Genomic DNA, 20,232 nt, shown 5'->3' with positions numbered 1-20,232 from the left:
CAAGTTAATGTGATACCAGTTAATGGCACTCGCACCCAGTTGCATCTCCTTATATACCGGCGCTAATTGCCGCGTCGAAGTTCCGGGTTAACCGCTGTTTGTCTTCTGGTGCCAATCAGTCATGCAGCGTCAGCAGTAACTGGTAATTAATTTTTAATTGCTACCCGCTTCGGGATGACTGTTTGAAATTCAGCGTATACGTTTGAAAGCCATATCGTTCGTTGGAAAACCTTGCACAATCAGGACATGATTGCCCCAAGGATAGATTTCACGTCTAAGAAAAGACAGGGTAGGAAGCGTGCGCTGATGGCTCGAATAGCTGTATATTATCTGCCACCAGGCAATTCTAAAAGGCACATTCAGTCATGGGCTCCGCTTACCAGGATAAATCGGAAATAAATGATTGAGGAAGTAATTTTAATTTCTGGGTTTACTTCCGTATATGTTTAGCAGCGGCAACCGGCAGCAGGAAATCAAATGCTACCGAAAAACTTCGTGACAAGGGTGGTTAGAGCGGGTACTAGTCATTTCCTTGATATTCGTTCCGCATTTCGATAGTTTGCTAGATGATATATTGCTGATTCCTCCCATTTGCTCACTGAGAAATTAGTTGAGTGAATTTTGCTGTTTTGTGATGTCGTTAAATGACATTTTGCCGAAAGCATTACGCTGAAAGATTGCTTACTTAGCGGTCCAGTCTAGAGAAATAATGTCTTGTTTAACTGGTCTGCAGCAGAATGTGGCGGTGCGGTTACGCTAATGTACGGCTGGTCAACATTTTAAGTAGTGGCTACCGGGTCCCGTACGTATCGCATGATGAGCATACACTTAAACACAGACACCACAACCTACAACTGAATAAACATCCATACTCACTGGTCACATAACCCGCTGCCAGAACCATTTAGAACGCAAAAGCACTTATCTTGTAACATGTCTTGCGGCACGCGCTGCAATATTATCACTGTGTGCGGTATGCTGCCACATTCCGTACTTTCAATATTCATGCAGAAGTGCTGTCGTTGTGAGCTTTGGTAGTTCAGCAAATCCATTTATTTAAATACGATGAATCCAACAAACGTCGTGACGTTACTACGGTTCGCGGTCGTTTCACTGTATAAAAATATCCCAAATTGAATCGCGACCAAAGTATCGACGTTCAGAGACTTTCCCCGTCAGCCTCAACGTTTCTGATATTACACGCTGTCTACGCCATAATCGTGGTCCATACCAAAAATACACGCGAACGTTTGTTTGTTCAGTTTGCTTAGACGTTGTGCCACGTTATTATCATGGGACGAATGCACAGAGTGCCGGAGATCACTTTATAAGTCATCGGTTCAGTTCATCGAATTAGTTAAGTAATACCGTAGTCACGGCACCGCGGTACAGTTTAAGACTACGTTGCAAATTTTTTATAAGGCTTCTATTACTTCGTATGGGGCCTTAAGTTTTCCCCTCATATAGTACGGGAAATTTTGTTTTCCCCGCACACGTGCCGCTTCGTCGCTTACGCGTTCAAAGCTGACTGCATTTTGAAGCCGCTTGCGCTGCGGCAACACGTTTGCCGTTATCTGAGTTGTCTCTGCTCTATTGTTCAGTTGCGCAATTGAGTTGGCCAGAAAATGGTTTTTAGCTGCAGCCAACTTTAGGCGGCATTCGTGTAAGCGACTAAGCGGCACATGTGCGGGGGAAAACAAAATTTCCCGTACTGAATGAGATGAAAACTTAAGGCCCCATACAAAGTATCTCATTTTCATGCGCTTAATTTGTATCTTGTTTGCCTGATTTTTGTATACAGTATTTAAGTTTTTATTACTTTTGCAGAAAACAGAGCTCCTTAAAGTCGCGCTGCTTTAAACATCAAGAGGGCGAATCAATGCGTACTTTTTGACTTCCTGACTACCTTGTACCGGGCTTCTTCCGCCCCAGGGTGCTGCGGCAGGGTAAATCACTAAAAAGTAAATCTTGCTCCCCAAATAGTACAATGCATTTTTTTTACTAATTTTTATTAATTTTGTGCTTGATTCCGTCAGCTCTGCTACAGAGGTCAAATTTAAGAACCAAAAAAAAGGGTCAAGCTACACAAAAGAAAGAGCATTCAGAAAAAACTGATTCAGTTTTTAAAATATTTTCTCGCTTTTGCTAGAATAGTTGAGAACATGCAGACCAATAGGTCAATGAAACGTACATTTGTCAGAACGGAAACTTTTTGATTAGATTGCCTTGTGTCGAGAAATGGCCAGGAGGTCACACCTATCAACACATTAACTTCACAAATGGAGAAGAGGCACGAAAAGCGCTAGTTGTCTTAAATGGCGGCGCTGCGGCATCTGTGACTCACTGTGTTCTAAGTTTAGAAAAGTCCTCACATTACAAATGCCGATCTGTCACGGGTTTGTCGTATCAGCGTTACGCTCGTTCTACATAGACGGCCGGAAATGGTTGCTTGACCAGCATCCTGGAATTTCGTATCTTGGGCTGTAGCGATCTGACAGTCGAAGAATACAAACTTTAGATTGTGTAGATGCCCAGTTTGCGACTTTTAATTCGAAAATTTAGTGAAAACTTCGCTTCGCTGGAAAACGTCGGTTCAAAGAAGTGCATCATGTGTGACGCTAAAATTAGGTACGTACATTCAATAAAGAGCCCACGCACTCCAGAAACGTCACAGACACTGTTTCGCTAGAATTTCCAGCAGAAATATTTGCTAACGTTGGCCAGAAAATCGTTTATGGGCACTACATCTGCCAGCTTAGTTATGACGAACTATTGTCAAAAATTCAGGAAAACGCATTACCGTTACCCAGAGGTCCCGTTATTTTTCGATCGTTTGTATTTCAGCAGGAAAATTAAAAATAGAAGGACAGTAACAAAGCTAAGGAAAAGCTGGGCTCTAAAATTTGTGGACATTTGCTTTAAATTGCATTAAAACTATGAGTGGATTTGTTTGGTTGGCTCTGTGGGCGTAAGTCATCCGCAGAAAGGTTTACGGGTTAATGGTTTACGATCAAAGAAGCCGCATAAACCTTCTAGCCGAACTACATAAACCTTTCTGCCGGATCCGTAAACCTTTCTGCCAGCGGCACCTTTGAAGCTTAAACCTTTCTGCCGGATGCGTCAACCTATTTCATTGACAGCATAAAACTTTATGCCGGGCCGTTATTTTCATTTTGTGATGTAATAATAATAATAATAATCATAATAATAACCATTAATAATAATAATCAGATATTTAATGTTAATTGCCCATAGACTGGTGGTAGTACGTCTGGCTGTATGTTCTGGGTTCGATTCCTAGGTGGGTAACTTTTATCCCATAAAATCAAACCGAAAAAAGTATAAAATTTTCAAAATTAAACAAAAAATGTTGTCCAATAGCCTAAAAGCCCAAAGTTTTTCACCTAGGGGTGTAAAGTCTCCGTAATGGAGTTTGGCTACTGTAGTTGCAATGATAATAATAATAATAAAGGACGGTATTATGCGCATTTAGGCCCATCAACCTTCCGGGTAGCCATAAAAACGTGCACAATCTCATATTGAGACATTTTAGGAGCAGTGTTTAAACTTGGCTGTTGTCAAACGAAATGCTAATGCTGCTGCCGCGTTAGACACAGAGAATACGCGTCCTCAAAACAGCGGATTACGCTAACAATTTCGGCTTGCTTTTTAAGTGCAAATAAGGTAGTGTCACGTGTATGCACATTTTGTTTTATACATGTAGACAGTTTTCACCGATAAAATCAAGTGATTTTTTATCAAGCGATCAAATTTTTAAAGCGGCGCCCTACTGCCCGGTTTCCGCTTATAATAGCCATACATCCTTCCTATACGGCGCCCTATCATTTTGGCCACCATTCATTTCCAGTACCTGTGTTAAGAAATGCTCGCCGTGCCAAATTTCGACCTTTCTGTGAAAATAAACAGAACACTGGAACGGCAACAACGTAAGTGCGAAATGCATAATGGCATTTCCAATTTATACTCTAGAGAGGCCGCTTTCGTTGTCGTAGCACACCTCATATGGCTGCTTATGGGCCGTGATGCGCACAATAACGCCTTTGTAACATCATAGAATGAAAACAATGGCCCTGCAAAAAGGTTTACACAGTTTGACAGAAAGGTTTACGAAGTTTGACAGAAAGGTTTACGCATCAAAGATGCCGCTGGCAAAAATGTTTACGGCTCCGAGAGAAAGGTTAATGCTTCAAAGGTGCCGCCGGCAGAAAGGTTTACGCTGTCAATGAAAAAGTTTTACGTATCAAGGAAAAAGGTTTTTTTAGCCTAATCCTTTCTGCCGCAACATGTGATTTTTCGAGAACGATCTAGCTCTGCTACTGGTTGGAACACCTACGCACAATGGCTCTGAATGGCAATAGTGGTGCAATTGTCTTATCAATGGATGCCGCTAGCAATCCGGCAGAAAGGTTTACGCATCCGGCAGAAAGGTTTACGCTTCCGGCAGAAAGGTTTACGCGGCGCCATTGATCGTAAACCATTAACCCGTAAACCTTTCTGCCGGCTACAGGCGTACATTGGCACAGAAACAACGCCGACCATAACGTAGGTGGTTTTGATTATCTGGTACCGTCATATCGGAGAGGCGCTTCCCGGTTTGCAGAGTATTCGGCAACTGGCTGCTTGAGGTACGGTTCCTTTTGCAACTCACCGGTCGCAACTCCGAAGCAGACCGGCGGACTTGTGCCAATACCGAGGCCCTAAACGTGAGTTATTTCCTTTCCTTGTAGACTTAGTTTTTAAACGGGATATTCGGAGAGCATTTTCACACTTAAAAACCATAGATTACAAAACTTTATTAAAATTTGGTATCGGATGTACTCAAGTAACAAGAAAAATTTTAGTAAACTTATTACCAAGTTTTATGCAGCTATTTACCAGTATATTTTTTCCCCTAAGAATTGCTTATATGTATAAAGCAAGCGCCACAGATGATTAAACATAATGAAACTTACTTTGCTAAAACCAATAAATTATGGCTTATCGAAACCGTGCAAGTGGGTTAGTCAAAAGAGAATTTTAGATTTCACATGGTATAGGCTCCGTACACTAGAAACTACTGCGTCACATAAACAGTACGATAGCCGACTGAGAATCGTTTAAAATGCGTGTACGCATGCACACTTGCAGTGACATATAGCTGAAAATTAAATCGAATCGAGAGTGTCGAGAGCGTGACCAACTTGCTCTCGGGGAGGCGATTAGAGCACACAACAAAGATCCACAGGCAGCAAACACTGGCTTATCGCTCAGCCAAAAGGCTGAGCCGTTGCACAGATCCACGTAAGCCAGATAGTTTTTACGCGTCAGCGAACGACGTTGGGTTACGGCGCCTTACGTCGCGAACGGACGTAAAATAACCCGTAACGCCAACTTCTACCCGCACGTCGAACTGTACGGAACTTGTTTTGTGAAATCTAAAATTCGCTAAAAAGCAGCTCGTGGCTCAGCATGTTTAGACACAACACCGGGGCAAAGCAGGAATCAAGTTCCGCGATAACACGCCTTTGTTATATCGAAACAGATTCCGAAGAAATATTATGTGTCTGATTGGATATTATGTCTCTGATTGGAGACCCACCGCAACCGGCGCATAATAATACGCGGCACATGTTGTTGCAATTAATTCGGACTTTCCCATATCCATGCATCCGGTCACAATCCGGTGCACTTCTTGCCGAGAGACGAGGCAGAAAATTAAACAGTGTATCCAATGATCCCAGTCGAATACTGTAAAAGTAAATATGTCATTCCTCTTACACTTGACAAGATTCATCTGATGTAAATCATGTAATTACAGTGCGCTTCTGACAGTCCTACTATCCGTGGGATCTACCGATCCAGCTTTTGGCCTCTTCTTAGACTAACCAGAAATCTCGCAGTCGTGTGCTCAGACAGCGGGCAAGGGAACGTGTTCGTTGCTCGTGATTATATAAGGATGATAAGCTAATCTTAATGTCCACCGGGGGACTGTAATATGATCTTGGTATACGTAATGTTATGATTTTTATGCTAGGACTGGCTCAATCCGTACCAAGATCATGCGTTGCGCGACAGTATCGGCGCATCAATCATTCCAAGCCGCAACACATAGCAACGGGCCGCAACAGTGCTGCCGTGCTGCCTGGGACATATGCTGGCGCAACGCCGCAACAGCCGCAACACGGCTTGTAAGCCGCAACAGGCAGCAACGGGCCGCAACATTGCTGCTGTGCTGCCTGGGACATATGCTGGCGCGACGCCGCAACAGCCGCAACACGGCTTATATGCCGCAACAGGCAGCAACGGGCCGCAACAGTGCTGCCGTGCTGCCTTTGACATATGCTGGCGCGACGCCGCAACAGCCGCAACACGGCTTATATGCCGCAACAGGCAGCAACGGGCCGCAACATTGCTGCTGTGCTGCCTGGGACATATGCTGGCGCGACGCCGCAACAGCCGCAACACGGCTTATATGCCGCAACAGGCAGCAACGGGCCGCAACATTGCTGCTGTGCTGCCTGGGACATATGCTGGCGCGACGCCGCAACATGTCGCAACACGGCTTATATGCCGCAACAGGCAGCAACGGGCCGCAACAGTGCTGCTGTGCTGCCTTGACATATGCTGGCGCGACGCCGCAACAACCGCAACACGGCTTATATGCCGCAACAGGCAGCAACGGCCGCAACAGTGCTGCCGTGCTGCCTTTGACATATGCTGGCGCGCCGCAACACGGCTTGCGCAACAGGCAGCAACGGGCCGCAACATTGCTGCCGTGGCCGCAACGCACAACAGCAACGGGCCGCAACAGTATTGCCATGCTGCCTGGGACATATGCTGGCGCAACGCCGCAACAGCCGCAACACGGCTTATATGCCGCAACAGGCAGCAACGGGCCGCAACAGTGCTGCCGTGCTGCCTGGGACATATGCTGGCGCGACGCCGCAACACGGCTTGTAAACTGCAACAGGCAGCAACGGGCCGCAACATTGCTGCCGTGCTGCCTGGGACATATGCTGGCGCGACGCCGCAACAGCCGCAACACGTGTAAATACATAATTACGTAACTTTCGAGTCTCATGGAAGGTCTGCCAAAATAATTCTGAAACGACCGCAGATGCGTGTAAAGCGCTCTATGACAATGAGAACTGCAGAAAAGAATTACAAAATGAAAGACTGTTGAGAGGTTGGAAAACTAAAAATGTGTTACTGCCTATATACATAAAGTAAGCATCCTTCTGGAGTCTAAACAAATAACGATACTCGCGATTGGAAGTTGGCTTGTTTGGTCTCTACTAATGTGTTTGAACGAGTTTTTGATCTCTCCGTGTGTAGGTGGCGGTCGTCTCTTAAGTTCAGCAATTTTTGGAGAGTTATCTCTATGTGTACGTCTTTTTTTCCTTTTTGCAGTATCGTCCTTCCTCCAACTCAAAAATAAAAAAAACAAGCAGCAACTTAGCTTCTATTAAGAGTGCATTGCACAGTGATGAGTGCATTGCACAGTGATGCTGTCATGTGAAAACAAAATTATCCTCCAACACAGATTTATTTTGACACTTAGGTATCTCGGGCACGGCCGCTGCGGGTCCAGACCAATCTCCCGTTACGAACGAAAAGCCTTCGGACTCTGCCGCTAATCAGGAGAGCATACCTGCTGTGCCCAGTTTGACGAGCGTCGAACCAGCAGTCATAACTCACTCGGCTATCGGCGCCATTAACGCGCCCTCAACTTCCGCATCCGCAGACAACACTGGTGAGACGCAGCAGTCCAGTTCAACGGGTGCACGTGTCCCGCCTGGCGAACGGATTGCATCGCCGACAGCCTTAAAAGTTAGCAGCACTGTTGCTCCCCTTACCGAGTCAAAATCTTCGGAGGACGAGTCTTCCAGTGAAGGTGACAAACTGCTTTCTAATAATTCCTTGCAGTTTAAAATCACGTTCTTTCCAAAAATCCGCTTTACGCAAAGCACCACAGATTATAGCAATGAGATTATGTGCGCTGCTATGCAGTTAAATTTTTTTGGCGTATCGTTTCAGAGATTGCGGAACCGGATGGCAAAGCAAAAAAGCGCAAGCTTGCCAGTTCAGGTAAAAAGGCCAGCAAATTTGATTTAATTGCACTGCGTTTTTTTAAAAATAAACACGCACTAATTATCTACTGTAAACTCTCTATGCGAGTACTAGTACAGAATGGTAATACATAGGCGTCCGAACTACGCTCAAACAGAAGCATAAATAATGTGGCAGATTCTAATTTAGTTTTTAAATAGTAAAATGAACGTCTTTTTCTGATGCGTAATAAGCTAAAAATGCATTAAACAGCTTCCCCTCATGGATCCATACCGAGCATCTCTTGCTTGATTATATATGTTCATTGTACAGAAATGACTTGGCACACATTTGCTCTGTAAAATAAGAATGATGTCAACGTTAGTCTAGCAGAACAACCAACGGCACCCACCACTGACCAGTACGTCACGTACTGACCACTAGGTCACGTACAAATGGCTTGCAAGGGCTGGGATGTGGTACACGCATACTTCTCAGCTGGCCAATTACGCTGAAGACGCCACAATTTTATCTTGTTAACACTGGAATTTTTTCACTAAAAACTGCTGCTTTTAGCAGCGAATGCTACGACTGATCTCAGTCGTATACGCATGCAGTACTTTATTTACGATTCGCCTGTCGCCTAGAATCTGCTGTAAAAATGGGAAGTGTGCAGCCCACTCAACAAACGGACCAATGACTACCGAGATAAGAATCCTGTAATAGTCCTGCAGGTTGCAATATGTTAACTTAAATAAGTTACCACGACGCGTATCGTATTTCTTGATTTTGTAATGGGGAGTTATAAATGAATCTGCATTGTTAATTTCTGTGCATCCTTAGGATTTGCCCCAGCAACCCGAGCAAGAAAGCGAGCAGTACAAGTCGTTTCCAACGATGACACCGCAAAGGTGACTAAGTTTTTGATAAATTGTAGTCTAATTATGTCGTTCGCTGTCAATGTTGATGGCTATTTGTCTGTTTAGTGCGCTAAGTGCGGGCGTGCGATGGAAATGAAGAATCCGGGAATCGCATGCACGATCTGCAAACTTGTATTTCATTTGAAGTGCGGAAACGTAAAGGGAAAGTTGACGGAAGCAAAAGAAAAAGCCTTCAAGTGTCATTCCTGCAAATAGGAATAATGTGTTCATTTAAAAGCATGAATAATAAGGGGAAATGCGGTTATTTCTTTAAATTTTGGCAGCGTTTTTTTCAAGTAAATAAACATCTTCGCTCTTTGTAGCTGTTGTCTTTAGTTTTTCCACTTAACAGGGTCTGTGCCTGTTGGGGACCACTAATAGCTTGATCCTGAAACATTTTGGAAGCGGGTATCGGTCCCCAATGTTACTGTGTCAAAATTTAGAATTTCATCAATTGTCTGAAAAAAACCCCAATTTCAGCGAGTTTATCCGGCGACTTGTTTTCTTGATAAGAAAGCAACAAGGTCACATCTTTTTGACAATTTACTGCTATTTACGTTGGTGCTGATAACGATTGGCAGCATAAGCCACAAGCTGCGCCGTTTTAGCGCATCTAGTCAACCATAGTTTTTTTTTGCCGTACAGCGATAAAACACATTCATGCAACACAGTACAGAGCAGAGAGCAACGCCTTGGCAACGGGTAATCGCGGAGTACAAGAAAATGCATTGCGGCTTAAAGTGCCAGAATGGTCCTATAAAGTGCGTATCTTGCACTTGCATTAAACTGGTGTGAGAGATGTTGGAGCCGAACCGCACATACGGAGCTCGGAGCTCGGTATAATAGTATACGCATACAGTACTATGAGGACCGTTAGTCCCCGTGAACATACTATACACTAATGGGGTGCGGTGGGCAGCCGGTTGGTTAGAGAGAATAAGAAGGGAACGGAATTATAACTTGGAACTAGAATTGGAGCATTCATAAAAAGGGAACGGGAAGGTCACACTAAAGAACGTGAACAACCCCATTACGGTTGCAAGATCTACCTATACTCCTTTAAATTTTATGTGTGCACTTGTGTAAGATTAACAAAAACAATCATATTAGAGATTGCGCGCAATTGGTCCTCCGCACAAGGGAACTTCCGAATTTGAATACCCGAACGGTGAAATTTCATTATCTTGATCACCTGGTTCCCCGGAACCTTGGACAACTGTTACAGCCATATGCCATACTGCGCCGTTGCAACCCGATTTATCCCACATGCTGGCACGTGTTGCGCCGCTTGCTGCCCGTTGCGGCTTATAAGCCATGTTGCGGCTGTTACGGCGTCGCGCCAGCATATGTCCCAAGCAGCACAGCAGCACTGTTGCGGCCCGTTGCTGCCTGTTGCGGCATATAAGCCGTGTTGCGGCTGTTGCGGCGTTGCGCCAGCATATGTCCCAGGCAGCATGGCAATACTGTTGCGGCCCGTTGCGGCCCGTTGCTGCCTGTTGCGGCATATAAGCCGTGTTGCGGCTGTTGCGGCGTTGCGCTAGCATATGTCCCAGGCAGCATGGCAATACTGTTGCGGCCCGTTGCTGCCTGTTGCTGTCTGTTGCGGCTTACAAGCCGTGTTGCGGCTGTTGCGGCGTTGCGCCAGATATGCCCCAGGCAGCATGGCAATACTGTTGCGGCCCGTTGCTGCCTGTTGCTGTCTGTTGCGGCTTACAAGCCGTGTTGCGGCTGTTGCGGCGTTGCGCCAGATATGCCCCAGGCAGCATGGCAAATACTGTTGCGACCCGTTGCTGCCTGTTGCTGTCTGTTGCGGCTTACAAGCCGTGTTGCGGCTGTTGCGGCGTTGCGCCAGATATGCCCCAGGCAGCATGGCAATACTGTTGCGGCCCGTTGCTGCCTGTTGCTGTCTGTTGCGGCTTACAAGCCGTGTTGCGGCTGTTGCGGCGTTGCGCCAGATATGCCCCAGGCAGCATGGCAATACTGTTGCGGCCCGTTGCTGCCTGTTGCTGTCTGTTGCGGCTTACAAGCCGTGTTGCGGCTGTTGCGGCGTTGCGCCAGCATATGTCCCAGGCAGCACGGCAGCAATGTTGCGGCCCGTTGCTGCCTGTTGCGGCATATAAGCCGTGTTGCGGCTGTTGCGGCGTTGCGCCAGCATATGTCCCAGGCAGCATGGCAATACTGTTGCGGCCCGTTGCTGCCTGTTGCGGCTTATAAGCCGTGTTGCGGCTGTTGCGGCGTTGCGCCAGCATATGTCCCAGGCAGCATGGCAATACTGTTGCGGCCCGTTGCTGCCTGTTGCGGCTTATAAGCCGTGTTGCGGCTGTTGCGGCGTTGCGCCAGCATATGTCCCAGGCAGCACGGCAGCAATGTTGCGGCCCGTTGCTGCCTGTTGCGGCATATAAGCCGTGTTGCGGCTGTTGCGGCGTTGCGCCAGCATATGTCCCAGGCAGCATGGCAATACTGTTGCGGCCCGTTGCTGCCTGTTGCGGCTTATAAGCCGTGTTGCGGCTGTTGCGGCGTTGCGCCAGCATATGTCCCAGGCAGCACGGCAGCAATGTTGCGGCCCGTTGCTGCCTGTTGCGGCATATAAGCCGTGTTGCGGCTGCTGCGGCGTTGCGCCAGCATATGTCCCAGGCAGCACGGCAGCAATGTTGCGGCCCGTTGCTGCCTGTTGCGGCATATAAGCCGTGTTGCGGCTGTTGCGGCGTTGCGCCAGCATATGTCCCAGGCAGCATGGCAATACTGTTGCGGCCCGTTGCTGCCTGTTGCGGCTTATAAGCCGTGTTGCGGCTGTTGCGGCGTTGCGCCAGCATATGTCCCAGGCAGCACGGCAGCAATGTTGCGGCCCGTTGCTGCCTGTTGCGGCATATAAGCCGTGTTGCGGCTGTTACGGCGTCGCGCCAGCATATGTCCCAGGCAGCACGGCAGCACTGTTGCGGCCCGTTGCTGCCTGTTGCGGCATATAAGCCGTGTTGCGGCTGTTGCGGCGTTGCGCCAGCATATGTCCCAGGCAGCATGGCAATACTGTTGCGGCCCGTTGCGGCCCGTTGCTGCCTGTTGCGGCATATAAGCCGTGTTGCGGCTGTTGCGGCGTTGCGCCAGCATATGTCCCAGGCAGCATGGCAATACTGTTGCGGCCCGTTGCTGCCTGTTGCTGTCTGTTGCGGCTTACAAGCCGTGTTGCGGCTGTTGCGGCGTTGCGCCAGCATATGTCCCAGGCAGCATGAATACTGTTGCGGCCCGTTGCTGCCTGTTGCGGCTTATAAGCCGTGTTGCGGCTGTTGCGGCGTTGCGCCAGCATATGTCCCAGGCAGCACGGCAGCAATGTTGCGGCCCGTTGCTGCCTGTTGCGGTTTACAAGCCGTGTTGCGGCTGTTGCGGCGTCGCGCCAGCATATGTCCCAGGCAGCACGGCAGCACTGTTGCGGCCCGTTGCTCCCTGTTGCGGTTTACAAGCCGTGTTGCGGCTGTTGCGGCGTTGCGCCAGCATATGTCCCAGGCAGCATGGCAATACTGTTGCGGCCCGTTGCTGCCTGTTGCGGCTTATAAGCCGTGTTGCGGCTGTTGCGGCGTTGCGCCAGCATATGTCCCAGGCAGCACGGCAGCAATGTTGCGGCCCGTTGCTCCCTGTTGCGGTTTACAAGCCGTGTTGCGGCTGTTGCGGCGTCGCGCCAGCATATGTCCCAGGCAGCACGGCAGCAATGTTGCGGCCCGTTGCTCCCTGTTGCGGTTTACAAGCCGTGTTGCGGCTGTTGCGGCGTTGCGCCAGCATATGTCCCAGGCAGCATGGCAATACTGTTGCGGCCCGTTGCTGCCTGTTGCGGCTTATAAGCCGTGTTGCGGCTGTTGCGGCGTTGCGCCAGCATATGTCCCAGGCAGCACGGCAGCAATGTTGCGGCCCGTTGCTCCCTGTTGCGGTTTACAAGCCGTGTTGCGGCTGTTGCGGCGTCGCGCCAGCATATGTCCCAGGCAGCACGGCAGCACTGTTGCGGCCCGTTGCTGCCTGTTGCGGCGTTGCGCCAGCATATGTCCCAGGCAGCACGGCAGCACTGTTGCGGCCCGTTGCTGCCTGTTGCGGCTTTGCGCCTGCGTATGTCCCAGGCAGGCACCACTGTTGCGCCCATTGCTGATTTTGGTCCGCAACGTGACAGTGACGGTTAAAGCCGAACTTGGTACAGATTGAGCCACTTCTGTTTTATGCTGCCTCGACCGGCTGCTTTGCAGCCTTCCTATAAAACCAGCCGGTGTCTCTCTAATACCGCGATGAAACAAGAAAGACAGCGGATTATCGTTGGTAATGTACGTGGTATCTCCGTACAGTAATGTTACGTTATTTCACATTGATTTTCGTACGTAATGTATCTGCGAAAGCAAACTGCAGACTTTGCATGGCTGCATTTCGCCCGGTTAGTTTTTCTCCTGTACGGGACAAGCAGTGGGAGATACGGTCGAATCTATCTGTAACCTCTGGATGTCTCGAATAAAAGCAGTTTACTTACCGTGAAAACGTAGTTAATCGCATGTTAAACGCAGACTGTGGACAGTCGTTTTGCTATTCAGCTTGGTTTCGTCTGCTCAGTAGAGCCATTTGTAGAATCGTTGTATAACATAGCAATCTTATACTACATTAAATTTAATTTATTATTAGTTTTATGGTGACCACTTCGCGAAGCATTAAGCAACCGCACACGTGAACCGGCGTTATTGATAGTTCATCATGACTGCAACTCGAAAGCGTAAACTTAAGTGAACGTTTTCGATTTGGTGATTGGAGGAATATGGACATTCATTGTTATGCGAAAGGCAGAAGATCCACCCGCTACCAGTTTGGTCTGTGTCAGGTATGAAGCTTACAGATGTTGCAAAACTTGCAGTCACAGAAATCAGCGATCCGAGTTACATTTGCTAAACAACAGTTAGAAAATTACTGGCTGAAATTGTGTTTCCCGATTGAGCAGGTATGCGGAGCCAGAGCTGGCGGAAATCATTATGGGGCAATCACGAGCGAAGAATGCAAGGTCAGCCACGCCAGAGCATTCGTATCGGAAACTTTTTCCATCCTAAGAAAGCCTACAGCATTTCTATCTTTAACAAATGGGTGCCGATTTTATCACTATAAATGATTATATTTTTAAATAAAGGGTTTTGTTTCATACTGCGCAAAACAACCTTGCAAAAATGCTAATATTTGTTACAGTTTTTGCTCTCTTGATTATTATTAATTCTTTTGTTTTTTTTAGTGCTAATAGTTATTGATAAGTTGTTGTTTAGCATCTGTCGATTGAAACCACTAAGCCTTGATTTTTTATGGCCGTAGGGCTGTTTCAAACGCAGTCTACCGGTTTTCCTGTCCTTTCGCTGCTACTTCAGACTGGGGTTAAAATTTCAAATTGGCCCTGATACGCGTAACCATTGCAAAGCCTGCCCCAACACGAACTCCTTCTCGGTTTCCCGCCGTACCTGACGAACAAGATGCAACATCACGAGAAAGTTGCCATTTCAGGCGCATACGTGCAGATACAACGCATTCCGAACGGCGTTCGGTTGCAGCGCTTGTTCGGCCAGAGCTTCCTGCGATCGTGAAAAAAGCACTTGGTCAATGGGGAAAAGTTCCGCTGGCTGCCAGCCATCAAGTTATACCTGGACGATGAACAGGTGAATGTAACCGGGGAAGCAGATAGGTTTACTGAATTGCCAACCAGGAATCAGGATATCATAGCCACGCATTATTCGGACGGGCTCCCGACAATACTTGCACGCTAGCGTTCTCCGTCACGGCAGGGTATTCCCACAGTCTTGATACCAGTCAGGATACTCGGATCCCTCGGAACACCGGGCGCTGGAAGCGCAAAAGATTTTGTCAGACCTGACTAACTGCGATCGCTCTCCGCTGCACTTAAAATCCACGATCAATACGTTCTTCGCCACATCGATAACTTCCCCATAATGGAACAGACCGCTGTCCGTCAGCGCATCCACACAGTTCAACCCGTGCACGGGATGAGATGGGAAATCCCCTCCATATATGTGCATTTTTAGCTAACCATTGCGAAGTATAGAAAAACAAATACTGTACGGAATGCAAACGGAAATGGCCACCTAAAAGGGAAAGCTCAAAATTATTATCCAGGAAAAGTAAACTGATTGTGAAGTTGTGGACGCATTCAAAGAACACAAGCACACAGCCTGCTATTAATTCTCGAGCGTTGATCGGGGGGAATCTGCAGAAGGAAAAGACCAAGTTCCATCGTGAAGTGCGCATGTGGCTGCAGTGCTGTTATGAAAATGGCAAGTACCTTTTTCAGGATTCCTGACCAGAAACTACCGGGAAATGTAGTATGTTAGCGTAGTAATCGTTCTCCTTGTCAGTTCTTGAGATTTGCGTAGATGATTTTCGGTTAAATTATTTAAATATTTTGAAAATTCGGACGAATAATACGTTTTGATTTGCCCAGTTGATCTGTTTTTTTTCGTTTTCGTTTGGTACCCTGAACATGTTTTGGGTTTTTCTTTTCACTGCAATTTGAAGCCAGCAGAAAAAAAGTTGTGCACCATGTCCGTCATACTAGTAAAACTTTTATTTTTAATAATTTATTAGCAGTATGGATTTAGACATTTAGTAATCTTTTGGGTTTGAATAATTAGCTTCACTAATTAAGTGAGCGGTTGCTATGTTTGTTGATTTGGTGACTATTTTATTTTTTATTCTGTTTTAGTTTAAGTATTTGTTGTTTCATGTTGTTCGTTTGTTGTATGGCATAATGGATGGTTGTCGTCTGCGCACAGTAACTCCACAATGCGAGTCTAGAAAAGCGAGATGCTTAACGCGGACTGTGCAAATACCAGCTTTTCTGTTCAATTTCTGAGCTGGGGATTTATGCGAGCTGGAGTTTACTGCTGCACTCTAACTGCTGATTTGTTTAACAAAATTTCTGAAACGTGCACCACTTTCCGCGATTTCCGCTTTTTTGCTGTTCGCCAAAGTACCTAGCTGTAGTTGCAACTTGCGGTGTACCTACTGCTCAACTACATGTCATATGTTTAAAATATGTCATATATATACATTGTCATAGCTTTGATTTCTTATATTGAAGCATATAAGAGCAGTCTTTGAGCTAGACTAGACGGTGGTACAGTGGCAACTGCACTGCACGCTGTGGCCGTTCGGTACACAGAAAAGCTTATGCCGGCAACAATTCCAAACATCCGCAATCACCATCGGTAATGCTTAGTAGGGTTCTAACTGTATCACCAGTTCAGTTCATCGCTCAACCCTGAGGTTAGTCAGGTTACAACGGTCTGCAACAATTTAGATTCCGGATTGTAGCGCAGAACAGGTACAATTCCGTGTCAGCTGGAAATGCAAAGATTGTAAGCACGCTTCGGGGCAGCACGAACGTGTCCGTCTGCTAATTTGCCTGCGTAACGACGTCTTGCCATAACTGCCCATGTGAGCGCGGCTTCAAGAGAAAACTGGCTGAAAGCGGATGTGGCGGCACCAAGCACTAGCAAGCGGATGTACGTTTTCGCCGCATTATATTTTTCTCGATAGAATACGCACAGTGCTGATTGCACAACCTAAAATTTAACCGTATAGCAGTACGATTTAACAAACAAAATTTGGCAATTATTTGTCTGCTTTAAGAGAAATTTTGCCTGTTTGTTTACCTGCATCTCAGTTTAAGAAAAAAACGAAACCATGCATTTCTTGATAATCTTTGCCGAGTGCGTAACCCTTTTGGGATTCCTTCACCACACCTTCGGGAAAACCAAAAGTAAGTACAGATAAGTGCTTAAAGTAGATACAGATAAATACAGATTACTTGGTGCTCGTGTTTAACCAGTAGACGGCGGATTCCAAGGAAACAGCATCGGAATATTTTCACCGCTTCCGGAGTTCAACACGGAACTGATGACACGTGACCAGTGCGAGCTGCAGTTTACCGCCCACTGCGGAGTGCGCCTCAGCGTCGGCAACTCATTTGCGTGTGCTCAGAATCAAGGGTTGGCCATCAACTGCAGCAGGGAAGCCACAAACGAGGAAGTGCAGCAACTTGCGATAGCGCTATCCAGACCACCACTCAAGGCCATCTTCATCAGCCTGAATGACGGACCCCAAGTCGTCTTCGAGAACCTGGCGCCGGTGCGCGAACAGGCGGTTGTCTTCCAACTGCAAAACTGCCGTTCAACGCGCCTCACCAAAAAGCTGGCCCAACTGCGCCTGCCTCATCTGCTGGAATTCAGCGTCCACCACTGCCGCGCCTTGGACGTCCGACGAGCCGACTTTTGGCAGTCCGCCAAATTAAGACTCATCCAATTCGTAAATTCGACGATAGAATTTTTGGAAGAAGGCACCTTCGCCGATTTACCCGGATTGCGGCTCTTGTCTCTGGAGCGGGGGTTGACTGAAATTAATTTCTGGGAGGACGACGTTTCTGATTTCGTCATGAAACTGCACTGTGGCTGTGAATTCGATCACTTTCGACGCTGGTGGCGCACCAACGGACTGCTCAAGTATGCGACAGAAGGCCAAGTGTATCGTATCGAGTACGACGCGTGGCGGAACGAAGAGCTCATTAAAAGTGATATTTTCCTGCAAATCGATTGCGTCGCGATCTCCTCTAATAACGGCACATTTGTTATTGATGACCGGAACGACTTCTTTTCAACTAATGAGGAATTGTGTGAGTTGTTTTAAATTGTGATTTCGTTTCCATAGTAACAATTGCGAATGTATCTTCAAAACTTGGATAGATACCGAACAGCTTCCTGAGAACTGTGCTTCCAAGACCCACACCACCGACGAGTTCCCAACTTTTTCTAGTGAACCAATGACGGAGCGAGAGTGCCGCGTCCGGCAAATTGTTCAGTGCAGTTTTCTGCAGCGTGACTACGGCTGGTGCGAGCATCAGTGGCCAGGAGGACACGTATATTTAAATACAAACTGTAGTTATGCAGTAGAGGTGCGCGAGATACGCCAACTGGCCCAAGCCATGGCGCTGCAGCCACCACGGCCCACAGTGTGGACCATTATCGGAGCCCTTCCCGTCACGGCCGCCGACGTTGCACCCATTCGGCGAACCATCGTGTCGTTTGACTTCTTCAAATGCACCAGCAGCCGTTCGACTACAAAAGCCGGTGACCTTCAGTTGTCCAGTCTGCTGGACTACGGTATATGGGACTGTAGCGATTTGGAAGTGCAGCGAGCCGATTTTCAACGCCTCTCAAAACTGCGCCTGCTGATGTTTTCTAATACCACGATCCGCAGTCTGCAGTTCGACGCTTTCGGTTATCTGCCGGCGCTGCGCTTATTGAGTCTGGAACACGAGATCTACGATAACGCTTTGGAGCAGTCACGAGGTTTCGGTCAGCGGATTCGCGACTATTTGTGGCGGTTGCATTGTGGCTGCGATTTTGCTTGGTTCCGACAATGGTGGACGAACAACACACTGCTCGTTCACGCGTACGACAACGATGCGGGTGAAGTTTACGCTTTTCGGGACTATGCTAGAAGCTATCCGCTATTTCGGCAGAACATTTTTCTACCCGTCGACTGTGCGAAACCAATTCCGCGTGGTGCTCATGGCATTAATCACAACGAGACTGCGTTCTCACGTCACGTTAGTGAGTGTTAGGAGAAGTACGTCGCACCGCTCGACATGGGCAGGGATTTCCGTTAGTAGCTGATAATGTAATATACTGTAACAATGTAACTTTGCGGTTATAGTATGCCTTGCGGTTATTACAGTCGGCAAGAATTCTCACATTTTCACACTGGGAGCATAATTGACGGGCGAAAATGCACGGATGAAATCATGCCTGTCGTACGTTAATTTTCTCTGCATCATGGCTGAAATTGAATATTCCTATATTCTTCGTACGTAAAGTATGCTTCAAATTGGTTGGGAAACAAGCAGAAATGCTCACGTTAGCCACTGTGCTTTAATCAGATACCCCTGCTGTCAGCCGCATTTTAAGCAGATCAGATGCACTGTCACTTTGCGTGGCTGTGTGCAGCCAGTCTGCTTTATGCTCGCGATTCAAGAAAGGGTTCCGGACAGGGATGCTCACGTTTTGTGAATATGTTCGCGTTTGAGAGTATATGTAAATGCTTACAAGAAGCAGATGTTCACGTTTGTGAGCATATGTTCATGCTGTGCGATATTTTATTCGGGAATCGCCACACATGGAATAAAATACCAGCGCTGGTATACGCTAATTAAAATGATAGAAATTTAAATGTTGAAAAAACAACCGTGATCTTGGCTGTACGAAAATTTGCCCGCGCATTCAGTGTTTCAAAAACTTCTGCTGCATTTCCTCTAACAACTTCCAGACTTAAGCGCTGTCTCAAAAGGGAAAGAGGCTGTAGAATGTGGCTCGCCGGGAGCGTCGCAGAATTTCTTCCAACAAATCGAGTCCCCTGAGCGAAGGCCGTTTCGCTACTTCCAAATGTCTTGACTGCAAGTGGTGGACAAGGCAATCATAAGCAAGCCTTCGGAAAAGGTCACCATTGCCGGGCCTGTGTGTATGGATCCCCTTTTCATTTTCCATCCTAAATACGGTCGGATGATCCGCTTTTCGCAACCCGGTCGCTCTCTACAGATTCCATACCGAGGATTTTCGGATGTAGCTCGCATTGTGCAAGACAGCTTCTGGGGTCCTGAGGGAGTGTCCATGGATGGTTAGGCTAACAACATTTGATTTATGTGGCATCTTGCTTTACTTCCATTTGCAATATTTTTCGTTTTTCGGCTAATTATGGCTTTATTTGGGGATTTATAGGTAGCTATACAGTAAACAGCAAAAAAAAGGCTGATGCCACTATTTGCGACAGACTAAGCAAGAAATCTATATTAAGAGTTCGTCTCATTCTGTCGCAGTTAGTGTGCTTAGCCAGGGTGATACACGACGTTATTAATTCTGTCCGTCAGGTTTGTCAGAACGATAAACTTAGACGCAATAACCGGTGTTTATGGTAACGATGTCAAGAAGATGAAAAATTTAACGCAATTAACCTTCGCTTTAATGGCAACATATTTTGAAAACTGTTTGCGAACGGCAAGGCTACCATAAACGGCGGTAAGTCATTTGAAAAAGCTGTGCAACTGCTGTTCTTATAAACTGATGTTGTTTCTACACGATTTCAGTTTGAAGATTAAGGCATGTAGTACAACAAATATCGTAAGCAGTTACCGTCATATTACAAAAGTCAATCTTGTTAATTTGTACAATTAAACGGAGAACCTTACCGGAAGTAAATA

The 20,232-nt window shown here is 47.0% G+C and overlaps 1 protein-coding gene across 2 annotated transcripts; it reads left to right on the top strand.

Annotated features, from left to right (window-relative positions):
* The first annotated feature begins 16,473 nt into the window (after positions 1 to 16,473).
* LOC129593028 (uncharacterized) lies at positions 16,474 to 18,962 on the top strand. 2 transcript variants are annotated; one of them, XM_055489212.1, is made up of 3 exons: positions 16,474 to 16,743; positions 16,816 to 17,652; positions 17,723 to 18,962. In XM_055489212.1, the coding sequence occupies exons 1-3, from the start codon at positions 16,668 to 16,670 to the stop codon at positions 18,601 to 18,603; spliced, it is 1,794 nt and encodes a 597-aa protein (XP_055345187.1). In that variant the 5' UTR covers positions 16,474 to 16,667; the 3' UTR covers positions 18,604 to 18,962. The 2 variants fall into 2 exon arrangements, with proteins under 2 accessions (XP_055345187.1, XP_055345186.1); XM_055489211.1 differs by having other exon boundaries at positions 16,813 to 17,652.
* The last annotated feature ends 1,270 nt before the right edge of the window (positions 18,963 to 20,232 follow it).

This window comes from Paramacrobiotus metropolitanus, unplaced genomic scaffold (assembly GCF_019649055.1).
Source record: "Paramacrobiotus metropolitanus isolate TYO unplaced genomic scaffold, Prichtersi_v1.0 Parri_scaffold0000058, whole genome shotgun sequence".
In the NCBI taxonomy this organism is placed as follows: domain Eukaryota; kingdom Metazoa; phylum Tardigrada; class Eutardigrada; order Parachela; family Macrobiotidae; genus Paramacrobiotus; species Paramacrobiotus metropolitanus.
Note: the sequence above shows the minus strand (reverse complement) of the source record. Positions and strands in the feature narration are given on the sequence as shown.